The sequence below is a fragment of the Condylura cristata genome, unplaced genomic scaffold (assembly GCF_000260355.1).
Source record: "Condylura cristata isolate star-nosed mole 26May11 unplaced genomic scaffold, ConCri1.0 scaffold00033, whole genome shotgun sequence".
NCBI lineage: Eukaryota > Metazoa > Chordata > Mammalia > Eulipotyphla > Talpidae > Condylura > Condylura cristata.
The window spans coordinates 8,332,348-8,357,646 of NW_004567134.1; the positions used below are offsets into that span (position 1 = coordinate 8,332,348).

Consider the following 25,299-nt stretch of genomic DNA (forward strand, 5'->3'; position numbering starts at 1 on the left):
GTAATCATCAAGGCCATATCCCATTACTGAAGTACTTCATTATAGCACAAGTTCAGTATGCGCTATAGAAATAAAGCTATTTTGCAGTATATGCCATTTGACTTTCGCAGTAACACAGTGTCTCATATGCTGTCCCTTAGTACTACCAGTTAATTGTTTTCTGCTGTAGTTGCATATAGTGTTTTTACTTTCAAAAAGCATAGTATTCGATTGTGAAATAAACAGTGGGTACTTGATATTTTCTAAGACATTGAATAGGTGTAGAGATAGTTACTCATCAACCAATTTACTTGTTTTAAAAGACTTCCTGCCTGAAGTAACACTTTATGTGAGTTGAAGCTTGACTAGTCGTTTCATAGCACAGCCTAAAAAAAAAAAAATCACTGAATCTTGATAGAGAGGGAAAAGTAAAATGATAGTAAAGGCATTTGATAGTACAGTAAATAAACAAATACGTGTTAATATGAACTGGAGGAATGTCCTGAAAGTTATACTAATGTGACAGATTATGAAACAAAGTCTCAATGTAAGAGTGTGGGGAAGTAAATTGACTGAATGAGTGACACAATTTTCTAGCTACTTTTCAGATTGAATATGAGCAGGATGCAATGAGATGATTAACTAAATCCTTGATGTAAAACATTTATTCTTCTATTTTAGTATATTTCTTTTCCTGTACCATAAGTTATGTCCTAATAAAAATTAAAGAGCAAGTTGCATTTGGAAGATCAGGTCATCGTAACTCATTGACATTAGACCACATAACTGAATAATGTCTTCCTTCAGTGAAATACATCAAATGAGATCAACAATTATGACTCATAAACATGCCTTGCAGGCATAAAACAGCAGGGAATTAGCATGTGAGGCTGATAAATATGCATGTAAATAAGCTCCCAAAGGAATAACATGGGTTTGATTGATAGGTTTAGAATTGGAACATATGTAAACCCCTTTATTCCTCATTCTGGTGTAGCTAAGTAAAGATGCGTTTTACTTGTTAAAAAGTTTCAATAACTTTGTAAATCTTAATGCCACATCTGTTTTTTTTTGTTTTGTTTTTTGTTGTTGTTGTTGTTGTTTATGTCACTTGTAAGATTAATTGGATTGTCTGTAGGCTGGATGGCCCTCACATAGACTAAATGGTGGAAATGTGATTGTGTGGCTGTGCACCCAGGGCTGGAAAGGCGGGAGAATCTTTGGGAAATGGCCAGCTCTGCACTGTAAAGTGGTTGTAGGAAATTTCTTTTGGAGAAATAGCTGTGACATAGCAGTTAACTTTGACTCTCTAAATATACTTCATATCGTCTTTATATATTTAGCTCCTTAGCAGTGCAATTTCCATTTCTTTGCTCATTCCATTAGTACTTTGATAGTCTATTAAAATGTATCATTTTAATACTTTTTTTTTTCAATTTTTGATACTTATTCTTGGCCTTCTCAGTCTACTCATAAATTGTTGTGGTTTTGCTTTAAAAGTTATGTCGGGGTGGGCTGTGTGCCCATACCTCTCAGCCAGTAGATGGCTCAGGAATTAAGTCCCTCTATCAGGTTCAAATAATCGCAGGTAAGTGGAGAGGGAAATGTGACTTTTGATTTTCTATGCAGAGCCCTAAACATTGCTGTGGAGGACTCAGAGATTTGCTAACTAAAGGCATTGTGGGATCTGATTACTGCACATGTCTATAACAGAAGAGCTCTCTTATCTCCCTGTGGTAATATACTTGTCAATAAGAAGCAAAGTTAGCTTAATATATGAAAGAGTCGGTGATTTCAAAGGAATCCTGGTGAGACAGGTCTAAAGTCTCTGGAGTCTGCTGATGATGTGTTTTTTTTTTTTTTTTGATATGAGCATTAGACCTCTGAGTTCTGCAGCTGTTTAGGTATTTGGGATATATCACCGGACAAAACAAAGATCCTTGCCTTCATGGATCCTACATTCTGGCAGTTGGAGATGGTAAATAGCGAGCATAATAATGAATTAAGAGTATCTGAAAAAAAGATGTAATGGATTTGGAAAAAAAATAGACACTTCAGTTTAGGAGGATAGATAGTGTTGAGTCTGAAGGTTGCAGAATTATCAAGATAGATATTGGGGGGAGGGGGTGTAGGGAGGAATTTTAGCTGAGACCTAAAGGAAATGAAAGAATGAGCCAAGTTAAAATATTTTGGGTTGTCAAGAAGGGATTTTGGCCCAAGGCCCTCAAACTCTGTGCTATGATAATCTCTCCTTTCCTTTCCTGTTCCCAGTATTTGGAAGCACCCAAGGGCATGGTTATTTCTTTCTTTCTTTTTTTTTTTTTTTCCGGTTGGTGGAGAGAGGGGTGGAGATGCTACTATGGTAACTATGAAGTTCTACTAGTATTTAGTAGACAAGTGCTGTGCTTTGCAGTACACTACATAATTCCACATAATGTTTCTCTCCAAGTACCACGCTACTACTCAGAAACACTGCAGCAAAGACCCTAACACTAGCATAGTCCAGGCAAGCAAGAGAGATCTGTATTCTTTGGGAAAGCAGTTCTCTAGAAGAGATAAGATTATGTCAACTTGGTAAACACAGGGAGTTTCCTACCCTAATGAGCTGGAAGCTCTGAGTTGATGCTCCTGCTGTTATAGTGCAGGCCTCTGGTCAAGGTATGTGTCTGTGCACATACATTCAGGGTGGACCTCCACCTGTCAGTCCCAAAGCATAAACATCAACATATAGTTATACAAGTGCCGTTAGAATTCCATATTAGTTAATGCAGCCACCTTCAGGAATGTTCTGTTTAAATAAATGGCTAAGATAGGAATTCTGAGAGTTACAAATTGGCACTTTGTTTTTGAAGTTACTGGTTTGTTTCTAAATACTTCTTGTAAATTTTCCTGTAAAAATTCTCTTGGAAATGGAAATTTTCATTCCCATACAATTCAAGAAGTGATTGTAGATAAGTACCTTTTCTAAATTAGCTTTGGAGTAAAACAATCTTAATATATTAAACTATCTGATCACTTAGAACCAAAACTGTATATAAAAGGAAGAAATACTTTTAAAATCTAGTAAAGAGAATAGTTTAAATAAACAGCAAGTTCTGGATCCCATCACTAGAGCACAACAAGTGATTATTTGTAAAGAAGTGAAAGAGCAACCTATTTTTATTGCAGTATCTTGGAAAAGAAGTTATGCTTCAGTTTTTCCAAGCTGTGTTACTCTTCTTTGTAGCGAAGAAGTAGTGCCATACAGGTAAATCTTCTTGTTTAGAGCCATAGGAAGACAATGAGAACTAATATTAGAAGCGTGGCCATGCTTCTTAAGATGTGAAAGATATAAGTACAAATATGTGGGTATGAAGGAAATTAATTCACCATCACCATTTATTTCTCCTATTTATTATAAACAGAACTGGCATCTTAAAAAATGAGTAAGCAGTCATAGACACAAACAATTCACAACTGTAAAGTAAGTGGAGCATTGTTCTTAAGAGGAAAAAAATACATTTGTGGGATAGATTTGTTAGGAAAAGAAGTAAATTTTTTAAAAATATGCTTTTTATTTCCAATAACAATGTCTATTCTTTTCACATTCATCATAAAAAAACTTTTTAAAAAAAAAATTGAAAAGAAGTGTGACTAAGATAAGGGTAGAGCTGAAGAAATTCGAAGAACTAAACTGTATTAACTGAAGTGAAATGTCTATTGTAAGCAGTAAAGAATAGTATTAATAAAGCAGAAAATAAAAGTATGGCTTGGGATGACACAAAAGACTGTATAAAATGAATTGTGATGAGAACCAAACTCCATTTTATTTCATTTTTTTTTTTAAAGTCCCTTTTAAAACATTGTGTTCTCCTGTCTTCCTCAGCTCTTTTTCTAGAATCTTGGTGTTTTGGAAGGGACTTTGGTTCTCATCACAGGTATGATTCTGAATTAGTAATCAAGGAAAACAAAGCAAGAACACTGCAAACCCGTGATCTATGTCTTTCCTCTGGAAACTGATTGGTTATTTTAGTAGTTATTTTTAGAACTACTGGAATAGAAAACAAGCAGACACTGAAGATTTAGAAGCTGCCCATGGGTTAGGTTATGAGAGTAAGGAGTGATGGCTTTGTAAAAGAAGAAAAATGGAAAGCACTTACAGCATTGTAGACAGTAAGTCAGCACACCTCAGTAACTACTGATGCAGCGACAAAGGAGAAAGCTAACACTGAGAGTTGATAGAAGTCCAGAGAAAAGCACACAGAGAAGAGCCTTTCGGAAACATAAGGAAAGGAAACTTTGAGGTCAATGCAGGTATATGTCTGTTCATTGCATGCGCAGAAGCAGGCATGGGTGTAAAGGACAAGTGAACAGTTATCCTAACTGAAAATGTAGGTAAATTGTGCTTCCACTTTAGCTTTAGTAGTAACTTATGGGAGAGTAATACATGCTGTAAACCATACACCCTTCTGATTACACTGCCTTGTCCTATACTGTGCTTCAGTCAACCTAATGTAGAGTGTTATTTTCTGTGCCTTTATTTGCAAGTTAAGATTTTAATAATTATCATAGTTACCTGATTTGCATATTCTGGTTCATAATCCAACTGTTCTGTGGAACCACAGTTCTCTTCTTATTCATGCCAAGACTTCTATATTAGTCTGAATAATCTATCCTAGACTGCATTTCTGTTTCCAGTTCTCTGATCTTTTTATAACTCTAAGTATAGTGCTTTTTTAATCAAAAGATTGAATCATGAATATACAAATATAATAATCTCTCTGTCCCACTGTTATGCTGGAGATAATTTTATTATTATGTGATTATCAATATTTGTACATAATCTCTCTTTCTTAAACTTTCACAGCTCTGTGACTTTGAGATTTGAATGGTATTTAATTGATCCATCATTTTATTTCCTCAGAATATATATTGAAATTAAGCAGCAGTGGGGCATTTATAATGAGAATTTAAAATTTTAGAAAAACTTATTTGAGGGTCAAGTTAGAAAATCATTGTAAAATATTTGACTAGTAGAGGCCCTCCCTGGTGGCGCAGCGGGTTAAAGCCCTGCACTAAGGAAGCTGAAACCACTTCTACATGAGTTCGATTCCCGCCTGCCCCAGAGGTGACCACATGGCGAGGCAGATCTCTCCTGACCCGCCCGCTGCTCCCCTCAGCAGTGTACTTCGTCCATCTGCCTGTTCTGCTCCCCACTCTGTCTCTGGTGAAGTCTTTCACCACCCCTGAGTCTCTGGCCTGTACCCCAGTTCTGTAGGCACAAATAAAAAAACATATTTGAGTAGTAGAAATGGTCATACTGGGGTACAGCTAATGATACTATCATACTTAACAATTTAATTTGTGAGAAGGAGGGCTGGCTGATAATGGAAAAGAGTGTTGGTAATAACCACTTGATTATTAGCTGTAGAACAGCAGTTATTTTAGAAAACTATAGTTTTTTGGGAAATTATCTCCAAAGATGTAAACAGACAACTGGTATCAAATAAGAGGTAGTTGAAATCATTAAAATCAGAATCTTCTAACTTCCTCTTAAACTTTGGAATTTTTCTTAATCAGTTTATGTTGTGGGACCCTAACTTTCCAGGTGTTTTTCTTACTAATAGATTCTGTACAGGTAAGAGTCACACAAATAGCAGATTCTCCTCACAATTTTTTTTCAGTGCCACATAACACTTTCATTAATTGGCAAATATATTTAATTTCTTATATGAGAAAATTGGCTTGTAGTACCTTACTCCAGTAAAATCTAATGGATTTTTTAAATTTCAGCATTTATTCTTTATGCGCACTTAACCATTAGAGTGCTAGAGTTCAAAATAAGAGACAGATTACTTCCCATGAAGGCTGCCTTCAACTCCATGTAATATATTCCTGTCATGTATTGTTAAATTGGTTAAAGAAGACAGGCTAGGTGATACCAACTTATTTTATGAAATGGACATTTAATCTGAAGCACTCCAAAAGGTAGGCAGCTTTTGTAAAATGAAGAATAAACAAGTGAGGGCCCTCGCTGGTGGCCCAACAAGTTACGACACAGCACTGCAGGCTAGTCACAGCCACAGCAGTGCGAGATTGATTTGGACGCTGGCCCCAGAGGTGATCCAAATGGCGCAGCAGACCTCTCCTGTTTCGCCCACTGCTCCTCTCAGAGTATGCTTCGTTGATCTGCCTGTCCTGCTCCCCACTCTATCTGTAGTGAATCCTCTCACAGCCCCTGCGACTCTGGCCTGTACCCCAGTTCAGTATGCTTAAATAAATACTTCTTAAAAAAAAAAAAAAGAGCCACCTAGTAACCTGATGCTTTAAAATAATAAATAAACAAGTAAAAAATAGAAAGTACCTCACTGAGTGGAACTGCATAGTCAATTTTGTTTGTGGTAAGAAAGAACAAGGAAATATGTGTAGAGCCCAGAGTTAGCTTAGTGTTTGGGAATTGCTTGGCTAGATTTTCTGTGTTTCTGTTCAAGTAAGGACTCAAAAATTATGTAAATTTTGGTTCGCTTATATGGCATTCCAGTAACAATCAGTCCATCTTGGACCTCAGAAGTTATTTCAGCAAGACAGTACAATCTGATATACCCTTCTGGATTTTTTTTTTTAATTCTGTCTTTTCATACTGCTTTTCTGCAAACTATGAAGTCAAGTTTGCTAAAAGACTCTTTTTTCCCCCTAAGGCATTGCACCTTCAATTCACCTGTGTGTTACCAGTGAATAGTGATCCTTATTCATTGAAGTGTACCTTAACATTCTCCCTGAACACATATAACTGGGGTTTATTATTAAAGTGTGCTCTCCAGTATTTTTTTTAAGTGTTTGAACTGTTCTCAATAAGAAACTATTACAGGAATAAGATAAAAATTTTATCTTACTCATGTTTTACTCATGTCTACAGTGTCACACAAAGTGTTTTAAGATGTTTAAATAGAACCACAATATTTACTTAAGTTTAAGTCTAAGCAAATGCAATCATAAAATTGTTTTCCTGTATCTCAATGAATTCATCCTTAGATTAGAAATTGTTTTGGTAGGGACTTTGATAAGGGCAGATACTAGTTATGTTTGGCTTTGACAGGTTGCAGTTATCAGCTTCTGGCCCAATGTCTGCTACATCGTAAGCTTTAACTGGACATTTATGAAATGAACATAAGTGCAAATTTTGACAGGAAGCTTTACATGGCCTTTAGTGGAAATAATTTAGATGGTTTTGTATTAGAGACATAGAAAGCTGGGAAGAACATCATTCCAAATCTCCCAACAATAAAAAGCTGAACAAGCAGCAAATTTACTACTTTTCTTTAACTCATTCAGTGTTGAAGTTGCAGAGCAGTGAACTGGTCCAGAGCCTAGGAAAGACTGTTAGGAGAATCACAAATTCTTTGGCAAAGTAAATTCCTCACTCCCAATAGAAGGTATTACCATAGGAATCTGCAGCCTGCTGTGCACTAAGGGTAACTTCAAATCTAACTCAATTCTTAATTAAATTAAAACTCAAACCCCTGTGTTAAGACACTGTGGGAATATGCTCATTCCCTAGTATAAACTTCTTAGTCTCTGTTATCATACATCTGATGACAGTAAGTAGAACTTCAGCAAAAGTTTATAGAGTGTATGAAAAGGCAAGGGAAAAAAGACAAAGTCATGAAAACCATATAGATATAAATATTGGAGTTGTCTCATAATTACATAACTATAACTATATATTAAAGGGTCTAGTGGAAAGCTGGGCAGCATACAGAGCAGGTAGCTAATTACAACAGAGATGAGAGTAAATTGAATGGAAATCCTAAAATTGTAAACTACAACTAGGGAATGTTTGTGACAGTGTCATCAAAAAAAGAATCAGCAAACTGGAAGATAGGTCATTAGAAATTACCCAAATTAAAATAAAAAGAGAAATATAAATAAAGCAAACTGATGCATCAAATAATACTTTAATGGGAATCCCAGATGATGGAAAAAGAAGAAAGAAGCAATTTCTGACTATTTCCCAGATTAAAAAGCACTAAATTACCAATGTAAGAGGATCTTTAATCTGAGAACACAAGTCAGAATAAATATAAAAAAACTAAAATTAAGGATAACTTTGAAATGTACCCATCATATTCAAACTGATAATAAGACAAAGAAATTTCTAAAGAGAACTAGAAAATATTTATTAGTATAGCAACAGTGAAAAATGTGAAAGCACATATAGCTATAAGAATTAGATAAGAATAGAGCAGACTGTTCTTTAAAAACTATGTAATCTGGAAGACATGGAATGATATCTATAATGTGTTGGTAGAGGAAACTTGTCAAACCATAGTTTTGTAGCCAGTGAAAATATCTTCCTCAAAATAAAGTTATTTTTTCATATAAGAAAGCCAGAGGATTTAAATAGCAGCAGACCAAAAATGTGTTTTTAAAACTTTTTTTTTATATAAACTTTTATTTTTGTGTAGAAAAACTGAGGTGTAGGTTAGAGGTACAGGGATGTTAAGAGGATTCACCAGAGACAGAGTGGGGAGCAGAACAGGCAGATTTACTAAAATACATTGCTAAAGGGAGCAGTAGGCAAGACAGGGAGATCTGCTACGCTATGTGAGTTAGCTGCCTAGCCAGGGATTGAACTCAGACTGCAGTAGTGATAGTACTGAGATATCAACCCAAGGTCACCAAAGAGGACCCTACAAGAAATGTTAAAGGAAGGTTTTCATACAGGAAAAAAAAAAATGATATGACAGAGATATTTCACTGTACACAAATAAGTGAAGAGTATTAGTAGAATAAGTGAAAATTTAAAAAATATATTTTTAATTGCTCAGAAAAAAAAGTCTAAAGCAAAAATAAGTGGCAACGTGTTTTATATTTGTAATATGTAAAATTAAACTGCATGTTACAATAGCACAGAGGATGAGAAGGAGGAATTGGGAGTATACTGTTTCAAATTAATGACATTGCACATGACTTTGATTTATAAGTAGACCCTGATAAATTTATTATGTATACTGTAAACCTAAGGCAAGGATCCGCAAATTATTTTCTTAAAGTGCATTGTAATATATATCTAAGGCTGTGTGTTTCATGATCTTTTTTGCAGCTACTCAACTTTCATTGTACAGTGAAAGCAGCCTACGAACCTAAACAAAATAATTGGTTTGTCACTCTGCTAGAGCATCCACTGAAAAAATCTAATGCAGATGTAAATTCACCCCTACATTTTACAGTAAGGCACACATCCCTGCTCACACTTTGAATCTAGCCTACTAAGAGCACATTTAAATTATAACATATTGGCGCCCCTCCCTGGTGGCGCCATGGGTTAAAGCACCACATAGTGAAGCTCACCACAGCTGCTTCAGCACAAGTTTGATCTCCACCAGAGAGGTAACCCACATGGCATGGCAGACCTCTCCTAACTGGCCCACTGTTCTCCTAGGCAGCACACTTCCTCGATTTGCCTGTTCTGTTCCCTGCTTTGCCTCTAGTGAATCCTCTTATCGCTTTTGCACCTCTGGCCTGTACTCCAGTTATGTATGCATAGATAAATAAATCTTAAAAAAAAAATAGAACCGCAATAATATATGTGTGGTGTTTTTAGCTGAAAGTGTGTTTGTTTTTATAGCAACAATCGAAAACTCATAAAAGGTTACAAGTGAATGGTGATAGAAAGATATACCATGAAAATACTAAACAATAAAAACTGGAGTAATTATTAATGCACACATGTACACATACATGAATGATTATGGACACAAGAATTTATATTAGGGATTAGAAGGGACATTTAAAATATTATTGTGTCCAACTTGTCTCACTTAATATATTTTTGAAGTTGTTGCATGGGTCAGTGCGTTGTTCATTTTTATTGCTGTATAGTATTAATGTGTATGAATGCACCAAGTTTTGTTTATTCATTCAATTATTGGTGGATGTTTGTATTGTTCATAGTTGTAAGGGTATTTATTAAACAGTGCTGCTATAAGCATTTGAGAGTAGATCTTCATGTATATTCATTTCCATTGGTTAGAGTCCTAAGTCCAGCAAAGGGAATTCCTGGGTGATGTGATAAATTTATGTTGACCTTTTAAAGACATTATTATACTGTTTTCCAAAGTGGTTACATTGCTTTACATTCCTGTCAGCAGTGTATGAGGGCTACAGTTGTTCAAGTCATCCTCAGTACTTTCTATTTTTCATCTCTGTGTATGGCTACTCTTTGGACCTGATATCGCTATTGCTATTGACCTTTGTTTTGTTTCTGAGAAAAAGAAAGCTAAATACAGACACTGGGTTTTTAAAAAAAAAAAATTGAAAAATAATTTTCCATTGTTATTTGTGCATCTAGGGATATAAGTCATAGTGAAGCTAAGAAACATGGTCTGTAACTGAGTTTTCATATGCCCAAGAAATGCCAATTTGGGATAGTAAATCAGTAGACTATAATAATTGTGATCTAAATTTTAGTTTACAAAATACAAATGCTTATATTGTAGACATTTTTGGCATCACAGGCATCTGTGATAGAATGATGAAAGAGAAAAGGACAAAGTGATAAGAATGCTTAAGATTCACACAGCAGGGCCCCCTTTCCTGAGTATTTATTCAAGATGATAGCTTTATCTTTCCAAGTTTTATATGCTGACATCTACCAGCCATCCATTGTGTATAAAAGTTCTACATTTAGGCTTGGACCTTGTTGAAAGGTTGCAAATAAGAAGGGGAAAATCCCAGACAGATGGAATTGGAGCTTTTGCCCTCTATGCCTGATGTTTAGCTATCAGATTCAGCCTGACCTGAGCTGTAAGCTGGGAGGTAAAGAAAGGAAGGTGGGAAGCAGCAGAAAGAAAACTCACCTCTGCTGTACCTTTAACTCTTTTGTCTAATGTGCCTATAATTATTTCAGAATCCTCAAGATGTTGGTTTTTGTACTATGCCTCAAGTTTTTTAGTTGTCATCAGCAGGAGAAATTGGCTTACTCTAGAGCATCAGTTCTGCCGGGACTAGAAATCCCACTAGGGAGCCTAAAGCCTCTGGTTGTCTTTACATGTTGTCCTTGTCCATAACTGTCCTTCTGGTAGACAGGCTTGTGCTCTTCTGTTGAGAGCTTCCTATATGAAAGTATCAGTGTTTTAAACTCCTTTTGGTCATCCTTGTTGCCTTTCTACACACTTTAGTATACATGGATGTCTTTTAATTTTTTAAAGAAAAAGAAACCATCCACCACCATCCATTATACCGCAACACCTTTCCTCTACACCCCACCCGCTTCACTCTGATAACCTCACTTTGGGGGTCAATGTCCACTAGTTTATTCCAATTTTGGTTTTGTCCGTTTGTTTTTATTTCTTTATAACACACATACAGATGAAATCATCCCAATATTTGTCTTTATCTTTCTGACTAATTTTGTTTTGCATATTCCCTTGATTTTCTTCCATTTTACTGCAGGTGGAAAACACTATTTTTTCCGTATAACAGAATAGCATTCCTTTTTTTTTTTTTTTTAATCAGTCATCTATCATTGGGCACTTCAGTTGTTTCCATATTTTAACTAGTCTAAATAAATCTGTAAACATCGGAGTGTGTTTCTTTTTAAGATTTTTCTCCAGCATTTTGTTCCTTCATTCAAAGTAAAGTTCTCTGGAGCATCAGTTTTAGTTTTGATGGCTTAAAGAGCTTTCTTTTCATACCTTGATGTTTTATTCTTATATTAAGATTACAAGTTGCAGAATATACTTGTAGTTGCTTACCTCCAATCCTGGGGTGTCTGTTGCTTTGTAGACTGGGGCATCTGCACCTGTTAATATTTCTGGTAATTCAGTGGCAAATAGGATAGAAGTCATGGTCCCAGGGGGCCAAGAGGTTGTTGCTAGAGAATGCTAAGAGTCAAAACCCCCTAAGGGACTGCTGCAGGATTTCAGTTATTACCCCGACCCCTGCACCTGGTCCATTAGAGCTTCCCATACACCTCAAGCGAACATGGATTCCTTAACTACGGCCTAGGTCCGGTGGCATGTTCTGTAACCAGTCGTTTCTCCCAGTGAAGCAAGGAAGAGCCGATTCAGACCAGACAGGCAGCATCCCAGTTGTGACCACAGGTGGATGAAGGTCACATGTTTCTCAGGGGCTTTAAGTGCAATCCATACACAGCTGCCTCCTTTGCGGGCCTTTCTTAGTCTCTCACGAGTTGTGGCTCTGGGAAGGGGATGTGACTGTAGGTTGCTGTTCCCAGGGTTTTCACTTACTGAGCCTGGACCTGAGATGCAAACTCTTGCTGACAGGGCCGAAATGCTTTGAACTGATTAGAAGCAGCAAGCCTTTAGGTGGATGTTAGACTAACATTCAGCCTACGTGGGCGTGAGGGGGTATTCACCTGCTTGAGCTTTGCCTCTAGGAGGAGCCGAGCTCAAACTGAGAGGCCCTTCTCTTTAGGTAAATCAGAGACTGACAGTTGCGAGGACTGTCCAGCGGCCTCAGATGTCTCCAGAGGCACAGGTGTGGGTGTTTCTCCCTGTAGCACTGAGTCTGCGGCTGGCTTCTAGTAGTGTGGCGGCTGCCTGTGCTGGTGTTTATCTGTTCCTCAGGTGTTCAACCTAGGGTCTCCACTCTCCTGAATCCTGCCCTTCTCTGGAGGTAGGCCTCTCTGTTTCCACCTCTGGCTGCATTATCCAGTTTCAAAAGTTCCAAATGTGGGCATGAAACCTTCAGGTTGTACTGCTCTGATAGCATTCTGAGCAAAAGTACTGCACAGTTTTTTCCTGTCCTCTGCTGTGGCACTGTTCTTTGTGAAAGTGACGGCTTTCCAGGCATCCTTCAAAGAACTGTTGTCTGTTGTCTGTATATAATTGTGTCATACGTATGGGAAGCTGAGACCACCATTTTGTTGGAACAGGATCCTACCTGAGTGCTGTTGGATGTCCTAATTTCTTTAAGGAGCTATCACCAGCCTTGGCTGTCCCAGGCTGTAGGCAATCTATTTTATCTTTAACTTTAATCTTTTACCCAAGTCATCTGCTGGCTTATAGTTTGACTTATAGTGTATTCAAGAATAATGCCTACCATGTGGTTGTTTTGCTTTTTTTTTTTTAAGTCAAAAAGAGATGTCTGTCTGAGGTGTACCCTAAAAGTTAAATATGCTCCTATTCATCACGTAATGTTTTCACCGTATATTACAATTACAAAGTGCAGAATTTACTTGGAGTTGTTTGTCCAGGATTCTGAGTTGTCTGCTGGTTTATGGACAGCTGCCTCTGTCCCTTATGCAGGATGAGACTTACACATTCTTGTATTTGCAAATATGGTCTCTGCTGTCTCTCGAACCGGTGTGCGCTCAGCTTTCAGCACTGCATCCGGGCGGAGCAGGGCAAAGGAAGTAAAAGCAACACAACCTTCACATTGCCCCTTTCTTCATTCACTGTTCATTTGAGTCTTCTAAATCCTTGACCATTTTCTAAGTTCTTCCAAAGTTGGTTCTGTTAGTTAATAGTTGTTTTTCGATATTTCTGTAGAAGAATGAAAATTTGGAGTTGTGTATTTTTCATGTCTGATGTTATTCTGCCTTCTTTAAAAAAAAATCAATGAATGATTTAGTAGGAATGACAAAATATCTTAACATTGCCCACTTGAATTATTTAAAATAATTCCTATCTTTTCATTTGAGATTTCTTATCTAAGACAATAATTTCAAAATATTATATAGAAAACTAAATATGTAGGTAACAATAAAAGGGAAAATGAAAAATTATTATATGCACAAATTTACTCATTTACTTGACCTCTGTTCCTTAGCCCTAACTGGTGGTAGTGAGTGCGCCTCCTGCCTTTGCAGACGGTGCTGACTCACTGGTATTGTCTTCAGTGTGTGTCAGTTTGTCTGTGTTCTTAACTGATAAATGATTGTTTTCCTAACATTTACTTTGATGGTACTTTATATTTGATTAAAACATTTTAGTAGCGATGCTAATTTATTTAAAAGACACACAAGGTTTTCAGTCTTTATACTTGTTAATGTCATATTATCCTATCACAACTAAAATATGGCTACCCATGACTTTGTTTTCAACTTAGTTTAAACCAAATTATTTTCCCCCTCTTACAGTTGGTAACATTTCTCTAACAATTCAGAGATAAATCTTTCTTTAGTATGTAATACTTTTCAGAGTTATACCTAAGTAATGTGATAACTCTCAAACTTGATGTTTTCGGATGTAAACTGAAGGCACAATTCAGTAGGTATGCTCATTTACATTATTGTTGTAGTTGTTTTTAACCTAATTTAGTTTAAAATTTCTGATTCTCCGTTAAGCAGATGTTTATGCATAAAAGGCACTACAGAAATCTTGTAAACCTCCGTTAGTGTGATTTCAACAGTGCACAGATAGATGCTATCACTGTCCTTAGCTAAACATGGCTGCAGTAAAAGCTAAAAACGAGTCTACAATTTGATATCCTGTTTTGAAATTCCAGTCACAATCATGCATGTATTTGGCTTCATAAGTTAGATGTATGTATGTTGGAAATTACTTGAAAATACTATACTCTTTCTTTATCTAGAGCAGTCTAACTACTAGCATATTTTTTTTCAAATTAGTCAACTTATTTTAATTGTGAATGTTATGAAGTCATCTTACCAAGTTACATACCAACTAATGAGAAATGAATGTGTCATAAAATTTCAAACTTAATGTTCACAATAATTGATGAACTATTTTTTATAAATATATGTTATATAGTGTTATATGTAGAATAACCGATAATACATATGTATTACATATAATTTAGTAGCTATTTAAAATTTACATTATACATATATATAATTTTACCGGTTAGTTTACATTGAATATATAGCTTTAAAATTACAATTGTATTTTTAAAATTTACTGTTAAATTACATTTTAAACAATCAGAAGGAATTCCATTATCGTAAAATACTTAAGTATCTGTGCTTTTTGATCATGTAAAAGGTCTTTGTTTAAGATTCCTTAGTAATATTTGTTAATGCATTTGTGTAGGGGAGGGCTGAGGGGATGCATCCTGGTGAGTTACAAGTACCTGACAACTTAGTGCAGGATTCAGAACAGCAACTGAAAACATCATATTAAACTCTCTTGCACCCTCTGTTGTTATTTTTGGGGAACACTGAACACACCTTTTCATGATTACACTGGCGTGACAGATGCCAAATCCCTGGTAAAACTGATACTTCAATTTATTACACGAACCTCCAAACTCGGTTAATGTAAAGTTAGAATTTGCTTTTAATCCTTGTTGGTATTTTCTTGTACTAAAGATACGTTTTTGTCATGTAACTACTTCAATGAAAGATGAGTCTTTCTGTTTGTCTTTGATTTCTTCCAGTTACCAGTTTTACGTCCCATCAATGTTTCCCACAAACAAATGTCTACAGAGAGTCACCCACTATCTGTACAATTTCCCAGAATTAGAAATTCTGTTTTTTGGTAAACCTTTCAATTGTTAGATAACCGCCTTTCAAAATAAGAGTCTGAAATGATCCATACTAAAATTGCGAATTTATAACTGTAAGGAACAGATGTTTTCATAAACATTTGCTATAATTAATTTCAACTAGAGGATTGAAGGAACAAAGCAGTTTTTCAGCTTCAAAACTTTATTGCCTTTTCCCCATATAGCAAAGTCTGAAATATTTTTTCTAGTATTGTTTAGTGAAACAATTGTACTCCTTATTTGGTATGTTTTCGAGAAAGAAAAAAACTGCTTTTTTTCCTTATTACCATCTCTGAAGGTTACATTTAAGTGACATGTTCATTTTGAAACAGCAATGTAATGAAGAAAACCTTTGTAATATATTATGATGATAAAATCTAGTTGTTTAAAAAATGTCTCTAAATTATTTGAAGGATTTTGCATTTGATATAAGTATCAGAAAGAAAGAAATATTCTACTTGTGAGATTTTTATGTATTTAAGTAATCATAATCTTTGGTTTTAAGGAGAAAGAAGGCTGATATTTTAAATGTATCATATAGTACTTATTCTATGCTGATTACGGAATGTTTCACAGGAAATGTCTGCAAGCTGTTAAATAACATGTGTTGTAGGAAATTTTCATTTATCAAGACAGATACTAACTTTCCTTACATCTTTTTAGGTTTTTTTCTTTTGTTGTTGTTGTTGTTATAAAACCATTAATTCTTTTTAAAGACAATGAAGTACATATAGTATGAGTAATTTACTGTTTTCATAGAATTAACAAAATATGCCCCACTAGACAGATTATAAACAGTGATTTGAGTTATTTTCATTCTATATTGTTTTTCATCTATATGTCATCTATTTTAACCATTTTGAATGGAACCCATATTGGAATTTATATTTTTTATCAAAGGAAAAAAAATTAAAGTATACTTTGGAAAAAGAATTGAGTTAAAAGTTCACAAGGTGGTCTCAGTCCGGTTCTCATCCTGCTAAACACTCAGCACAGCTGCAAACATTTTGAAGAAAACCAACATTCTTGACTAATCTGTCAACTATAAAATGTGAAAAGAAAAATAGGTAGCTGTCATTAAAATTACATTTTAGCTTTCAATAACCATTTAATGAGTAGCATAATTATATAAGTTGGTACCTTAAGTACTATACTCAATAATTAAAAATAATCTCATCTTTAAAGTGAAAGCTCTATAATTACTATTTGACTTAACCAGGACCACTATGATGATCTCCAGTGGCACCTTAGATTATTCAAAGTGTATTAAAAGTATAAATTAAAATTGGATAAATCATTATATTATTAAGCATTAAATATCATAAAAATGAATATAACCTGATGTCTGGAAGTTTTATTACAGGAATTAGGAGTATAAAATGTAATCAGACTCTAGTCTTTTAAATTTGTTTCTAAGAATAAATGAGATCTTTAATAGTAGTTTACTGTGAGTTTATAAAAACTATATTTGAAATGTATTTTTCCCCTTTAAAAAAATGTATTGAAGTAGCACTGCTTTATAACATAGAAGTTTTAGGAGTACAGCATTAAACTCTGATATCTGCATAATGCTGCATTATGTTCACCACTGAAAGTTTCCATGAAGTATATACTTTAAAATTTGAATTATTAAAATTAAATTTCTTTGAATAAGAATATGTATTTTATATGTGGCATTGGCAAGCATCTTGTGAAACTTTAAGCAAATTTATTTTTATTCTATAATCCTTAAACTGATAGGTATGGATTTGTTCTAAATATGACTTTATGAATATGCCAGTGTCTTGAGTGAAAATTTGTGTGTATGTGTAAATGTTTCCCTATTACATAAGGCAAAGAAACCTTTTGATGTTCTTGTTTTGTTTTGTTTTTTCATTTTTTAAACCACTGAACTTTCACCCACAGTTAAAACATAATGTCTAGGGGGAAATATTAAGGTATATTAAAAGCTCCTTAGGATGCATTTGTGATCGTCACCACCAAACCTTTCTCTCTGAACCCTGCTTACCCAACTCTTTGAGATTACCGAACTGGGGCCGAAAGCATGTCCAGTCCTTTTACCTCCTGCTCCCTTTAGTCTGTACCAGTATTCAGGCTGGTATGCGATTACTAACAAAAGAATTGGTCTTTTTTTTTAATCAACATTACAAACATTGATTAGAGTCATTAAATGCCATACACATTTTGTACTCATCTGTGTTTCATAAGAAGAAATGATCATACTGTACTTCTTTTGTTCCTGTTACCAATTACTTTGGTAGTATTCCTCACCGAGTTAAAGGTGGTAATGTTCATTTATATTTTAGCATCAAAATTAATTTGTTGCCTAAAGGACTCTGACGAGAAAAGATACTTGTGGGGAGGAGGGACAAAGGTGTTGATGCTCTTCCACCTAAATATTGTTTAGAGCTGTCACACAATATTTGTGCAACTGAAATAACTAGTTTCATAATCTCCATTATTTCAGTGTTTTTAATTTTTTCCCCAGGAGATTCAAATAAAAATGGAAGAAGAGCAAGTTCTACTTTAGATTCTGATGGGACTTTCAATTCCTATAGGTAGGTGATGAATACATAGATACATCGTACTGCAAGGTAATGGACAAGACACCTAATATTACGGGATTCTGATTTTAGAGTGGTAAGGAACTCAGCTACCTTTGCTTTAAAGAAGTGTATAATAAATGTACAGAATACTGTGATATGCACTTGTTCTGAAGGCTTATTGGTAACAGAAAATGTGACATTACAAGTTCTTAATAAATGAACTTATTTTAGGTATCTTTTTTTTCCTGTAATGGAAAAAGCATATATGCTTAATGCTTATTTAGTATTAAGCTTTATTATGATCAATTTTTGTTTTTGCTTCCCAATGAATCTGTTATAGCAGCAATGGCCCCTTTTATTTAAGTTACCTACTAAAATGATGTGTGCTGCTTATGAGCATCTAACAATATAAAATATAATCCTCGGTTACATTAATTGATGTTTATTCATGTCCTGCTTCACTTTTCTGCAAACAGGAGTTATATCCCAATTAATGATTTTTTTAAAAAGCATACACTAGTTAAAAACATGTTATCTATCTTTTGTTACTACTTACTCTCTTTATTACTTGAATTTGCTTGAGTAAATGTTTATGAATTTTGTGCCTTCATAACAGGAAAATCTAAGATGATCAATTAAATTATTTCCAGTGGTATTTGAAAAATTACATATTTAACCAGAGTATTGTTGAACTAGATTGATTTTTTTTAGGGGGGTATAGGATAAATTCAATAATAGCTTTTAGCACTCGATATGTATATTCTTGTGTATATTCTTGAGGTAATGCATAATTGAAATACATTGTTCTTATGGCTAATTAATTCTGATACTTGTATAATGGTCCTTACATAAAATATGTGAGAACCACTGTACATTTAGAAACTCATTTGAATATAAACTCTTTACATAAGAAATATAAATTTATGCTTACAATACTTATATTTTTATTTGAATACATACTCTAATTTCCTAATCAGAACTGTGTCATTTATTTCTTCAAACCTTAGGTAAGATTTTAATATCCAGAGTAGGACCTTGTATACAGGAGCACTTAATAAGAGTATGGTAAATGTGAAAGTTTTTACAATTTGTTTATGAATTCCAGTAATTGAAACACTTGACATTTCTATTTTATACCATTTGGTCTGTATAGATAATCAGCCATTCCTGTGTCATGGATACTACAAAAGGTTTGTTCCCATGGTGTTATAGGCTTTATCACAGCAGTAAAGTTTGTATGTCATCATTGTATTTTCACTGAACTTATGCTCTCTTATAAAGGCTGGAACTCTCCATATTCTTCTCTTAGTGCTGAAGTATCGTATAGGAATTTGACATTTAAATGATAGGTAAAATTCTCTATCTGAACTTGTTATTGCTGATCTTGCACACACACACACGAATATAAAGGATTAATTAAATATTCATGGCTTGGCATATAACAGGAATGTTAATATGATAATATATATGAAATCTGTAGTGGTAACATGGTTACTAGATATAAATACAATAAAGAAAAAACAAAGACAAAAGGAAAAGAAAGTATTTCAAAGGGAGAAAAATATCTTCACACATATATAAAAAAATTGTTGTGAATTTTATATAATTACATTTGTAGTTTAGCTAATTAAAGTAAATAATGAACATAATATAAAGTTAAGAGAAATGTGTTAATGTGAAGGCATAGTATTATCTTATAGTTTATTTTGTTCTTGAAGTTTGAAGATTAAAGCATCTTAGTATTATTGAATGATAATTATATTTTGAAAATGAATTTCTAATGTAACTTTGCACAGTAAATACAAATGTTGTTAACTAATATATTTTTAATCAATGTCTGTCAGTGTTGTAATGTTAGGATATTAATTTATTGTCATAATTAAAAAGGCAAGATAAAAAACTCAGATAGTACAGTCTATAATAATGAGCTTTTAATAGTTCGCAGACCAGTGCTCTTATTAAGTAGTGTTTTCGTACTTAAGGTGTGAAAGGATATTTCTCTACTCAGTAGGCAATAGCTCTTATAATATAATGACCTTATTTGTGGATTTGGCAAGGGTTAAATGCAGAATTCCAGGAGGCACAGCAGAGGTGGGGGGGGGAGAAATGTTATTTTCATATTAAAGTTAACTTGAGACCTACAAATTATTGCAGAATCACACTAAAATTGACAACAGAATTGTCAGTAAAAATGTACCTCTGAAAATGAAAATTATTTTTCTGTTGCTATCATAGCTTTTTAAAACTAACTAGAAATAGATTATTTGAAAAAATGTGAATATTCCTACACTCAAGCACCCTTTAGCCTGACAGTGCTACCTATGTATTATTTAAAGTGCCTCCGAAATCCAGTTCTGGCTGTCAGCCTAGTGCCAACATACGGAAGCTGTATATGCTGTGTCCAGAATAAAGATTAACCTTAAGTTGTCATCTACAAAGAGGATTTTATCATGTCTCACCTGCTTCCTTTGCACAACTGTTTTAAAGACTGAGATAAAATGTATAAGGTAAAAACCATTTGAAAAATGTATACATAAAACCCTGACTTTATGCTAATTCTTCTGTGCTCACCTCATTATTGTGAACTAATGCTTCACATAACCATCCAGCACACATGCCCTTAAATAGCATATACTGAAGTTTTATTAACTTTTAAATTCAGTCTTGAATTGGTCAGCTAGATCTATATTCTGTCCAATACTTATTTGTATTATTGTCATCTCAGACTGTCAGTTTCAAGAGGACGTAGTCTCTTTTTAAACAGTGAATTATTCAAATCCTTACTCCAAATATTTGGGGTATTTTAGGCAAATAACCTCAGTTTCCTCAAATGTACAGTGAAGTAATAAAACACATTTGTTGTGAGGGTATTGTCATCTGATAAATGCTGAATAGTTACTAGCTGCTTTTATCTCCAGTCGATGACATCACCGTTATCATCTTTAACTTTTTTGTATTGTAGAATTTTCTTTACAACACTCGAATAAAGAAACACCAAAAGGAAGATTTTGTTTCAAAATGTGTATCATGGAAAATAACTTTTCCTACTAGCAGAAAGGGAGCGAAGAGTGATTGTTACTGGAACTTGAAACTTTTCCATCTCTGATATATTATTCTAGGTTTCTTTTGTATAACTATTTCGTCCACATAGTAAAAATGGAGATGTATTACAGTTTAAATTGAGAGATAGAATTTTGACAAGTAAAATTTAAAATTTCAAATCTATAAATTTTATTCTGAACCTAACGCTTATAAATTTGTTTTTCTAGGCTAGGAGGTTTTACTTTGGATTTGTGTCTTTTGTGGCTTTGCTCCATTGATTCAGAATGAGCACAGCTGCATTTAACTCCTAAGACACCAGAATGAATTATTATGTGATGCCAGAATAATAAACCAGACCTCGTTTTGGAAGTTTTTATTAAAATGTATATTTTCTATTTATTTGCAGATGGTGTGTTAAATGGAAAGTTACTAAGAATTGAAAAGATTTTGTTAACTTATACAGTCTGTCTTTTCTTTTTTAAAGGCCACTGTTAGTGTTTTCTGTCAAATTTTATAAGATCTCTATTCCTATTTTACAACTAAAATTAGAGACCCTTACTGGGTATGGAAGAAGAGAAGTAGTTTGCGGTTAGAGTTTGCAGTAGATTTTTGCCGTAGTGACTGTCGAACAGGCCACTGGCTAGGAGGAATATTCTCTCTACACCAACCCCTCCTCTTCCCAAGGGCAGCTGACCTTCTCCTCTCCAAAGAGGCGAACCCCTTGCCAGCACATATGACTACAGACTATTACATTAATCTGTTTAGCTGTAGTACCAGCTGCTTGCATGTTTTTAATTATCTTATTAGATGGTTTAACAGTGACCTATGAAATAAATTGAAGGTGAACATTTTTAAACTTTCCCTTTTTACCTTATATTTCTAAATATTATTATTGATCAAATTATAACTTTCCACAAAAGTTCATGGGATTTCTATATAGTTTTTTAGTAAATAAAATGCATTTTTATGTATAGGATAACTCAACACAGAAAGTAACTTCATTGTTTGCTTCATGTATTGGTAAATTTAGATTGTGTAGCCACAAATTCATGTGAAAGTCCACTGGTTTACGGGTCAGGTTAGAGAAAGCTCATGTCAGTAATTGGCATTCTCTGTGAAACTCAAAACTATTGCTGAATCTTTAAACACCTTCTTGGTGTTAAGTAAGTGACATAGAGTAGAATATAAATTTTATTGTTTTAAAATAAAATCATATATTTAACTGATATTCTAGAGTGTATATATCAACAGTAGTAAATCATTTAGTCTCTGCTTGCTTACTTTTGCAATTATAATTCCACATGGTACTATTTCTATATATATTTTCCTAATTTGTGCTGTTAAGAAAAAATGTTCTATGTCCAGTACTCTCACAGTTGGAAAACTTTGTTAATGAAATGTTGATGCTGAAACACAGTGTAAAATAATAATGATCAGGGGTTATTCAGTTGCAAATCATAGCCAATAATCAAAGGTTGCAATAATTAGAAATCCTGGTTTTCCACAAAGCGGTTGAATGCAACAAAGGGTTATAGACCACTTTTGGCCTGTCTTTTGAGCTCTATATCTATAGTTTGGATGGAGATGTGATTTGAGGCCTGAGAAGTTGTTATTGAAGATCTCTAGTATGTGTAAGCTCTATATCACTTATGCTTTCTTTAAAGAAAGATTCATACTTCCTATCTTATTTTTTTTCCTCTAAGAATACAAATCTTACATTTGAGAAGAACTTTCATTGACCATGTAAAGGAAAAGATTTTCCTTTATGCAGCTATTTGTATTCCTTTAAAAATTTTTTTTACATTTACCTTTCAAGTCATCTCTTTCTCTTGATATTGCCCAGAATTTCCAAAGTTGCTTCCTTTCCTGAAATGATGTATTCTAAAATCTACAGAATGAAAGGCTGTTTAAGTTGGTAAAAAATTAAATAAATAAAAATTATAGTTAAACCTTTTAATACTGAAAGTTTAACAGTACATTAATTTGAACTTTTTCATTTCTTCAGCTTTTGGTATGGGGCCTCAAGTTTAATCACAAAGATTTTTATATATTCTGTATACTTGGAATCAGTAAATTGGGGAAAATTAAACTTTTAGCATATCTTTTGTATGTAAAAGGGTCATATGCCTTGAAATAACAATGAAAGAGTGAATCAAAATGTTAGAGTAGATAATAAGGTAAAAATATATGTTGGGCAAGATTTAGCATTTGGTAACCTGTTATTTTTAAGATTATGGATTCATAGGCCAATTTTATTGCTGAAAATTATACTGTAGTTTTTCTGATGGAACTGTTGTAACAAAGAGCCTGAGTGGCTTTTAAATAGCCTAAGTTAACTTCTCACAGATCTGGAGGCTGGGCTGAATCAAGGTCAGGAGCTGGTGATCTGGTGCTCCAGAGAGCCCACTTTCTGCTTCCTGGAGTCTTCACAGTGTTTCACAAAGTGGAAGGAGGAGGATCTCTCTGGGGCCTCTTCTTGAGGACACTGATCTCTCTGCCCACATGACCTCGCCCTCTCCCAAAACCCAGCCCCCAAACACCGTGCCTAACTTTGAATGTTAGGATTTGACATAGAAACCTGAGGCAGGGGTGGAGGAAGGGGTCATTCAGTCAGTAACATCCCAAACATGATAGAGGCCAACCTGCATTCCCCATCCTGTTCTCCCACTGACCCATTCTAGGGCACCAAACTTGTGAGTGAGTACATGAGAAAGAGGGCTAAGGTTTCTCTTTTAATTCTTGAAGCCTTGACTTTATCATTCTGTTATGTTGGCTGTATTTTGTTTGTCATATAATCTCTAATTGTATGGCATGAACTGTAAATTTTAAGATAAATACATGATTTAGTAAAATAATTTGGACAAACCCACAGATAAAAGCAAAACTAAAACAGACTCACACTGCCTCTTAACTCTACTACTACTTTCTGCCAGTAGGCAAGGTAATGAGCCTCTTCAATTCCTAGTCACCTCTTTCATGAAACTGGGATATTAACTACTTCTGCATTACAGACTTGTGCGGAGCACAGCTACAAATGTGTAAGAACTCCGTTCCAGTCACCTGCTGCCTAGTAATAAATACTAGTTTCACCACCTTTTCTTTCCCATTCTCTTTTCTAAAATTTCCTTTGTTTCAGTCAGGTTTTTTTTTAAATCCAACAAAGTTGTCCTTTGTACAGAAAAATATTTTTAAAGTTGTTGCAATTTGTAAAGTCTCATCAATAAATTAATATTTAGGTTCTACAGTTACCTAAATAAGATCAGAACTACAGCTATCTTTAGGTTTTGGAGGACACTTTTATAAAACCATACCTAAATATTTAGTGATCACATGATCAGACTTTGTTCATTCTTATTTCTGTATTTGTCTACATAATCACCACATCTTTATAGTTGAATGATAATTTCAGAGAATACAAAATGTGTAACCGTTGCAATTTCCCGAGTATTACCTTTAATTCTTCTATCCATAATGAGAGAAGAGAAAGAAAGAACATATAACTGATGAATATATTTCCTTGAAGTAACTATTTCTCTAAGAGTGGCACTAACTGGTCAGTGTCTGTGCTTCTTGATGATACACATTCCCTGAACTAGTGACTATTCACTTAAGGCTCTCAAAATGCATCACCTTCTATTTAAGTGATTAGCAGAAATGTTTGCATTCACAACCATAAATCCACAGAACAAAGTGGCCTGAGCCTACATGGTACAGTGTGAGTTCCTTTCCTTCAAAAGTCCCTTCAGTCCCTTTTATTATCTGTAACCAGGATATAGGGGTGAAATTTTCATTTTGTTTATTTACACAGTCAGCTACAAGCTTCAATCATCCAAGGCTGTGTAAATGTTTATCTTTGAAAAGACAGGCATACATTTGAAATACGAGGCTAAGCTGTTCTAATTCAGCAGCATGGTGAGTCCCTTCCCCTGGACATAATTCTGTTTCTGCACAGTGTTCAGCGGAAAAACCCCACATCAGCCCCTTGGGTCACTATTGGTGCTATTTGTTACCATGCTGTGGAGGAAAAGCGGACAGAATCAATTAAATATTTGGTCAGTTTGTTCAAGTATTTCACTGGATCTCTCATTGGAGAAAATAATGCCTAGAATTGGGATTTAAAATGAGAAAGTCGTGTATCTTTTAACAGTTACAGATAGTTTATTTACTTAATGGTCTACTGTTTATAGTTAAATCTGTATAATGTATGATTTCTGGTTTAGTTTTGATGGCTAATTTGTAAATCTCAGAGATACCATTGAAGGGTGATTTTTTTTTTTTTTAA

At 34.4% G+C, this 25,299-nt stretch overlaps 1 protein-coding gene across 3 annotated transcripts in view; it reads left to right on the forward strand.

Annotated features, from left to right (window-relative positions):
* Positions 1–25,299, forward strand: part of TBC1D5 (TBC1 domain family, member 5) — a 365,130-nt gene that overhangs the window by 157,739 nt on the left and 182,092 nt on the right. For 2 of the 3 annotated variants that reach the window (XM_012732149.1, XM_004692291.2), the window contains one exon: positions 17,918–17,987. In XM_012732149.1, coding sequence (XP_012587603.1) covers positions 17,918–17,987 — 70 coding nt within the window. The remainder of the gene's footprint in view (positions 1–17,917; positions 17,988–25,299) is intronic. The other variant, XM_012732150.1, reaches the window with a different exon arrangement.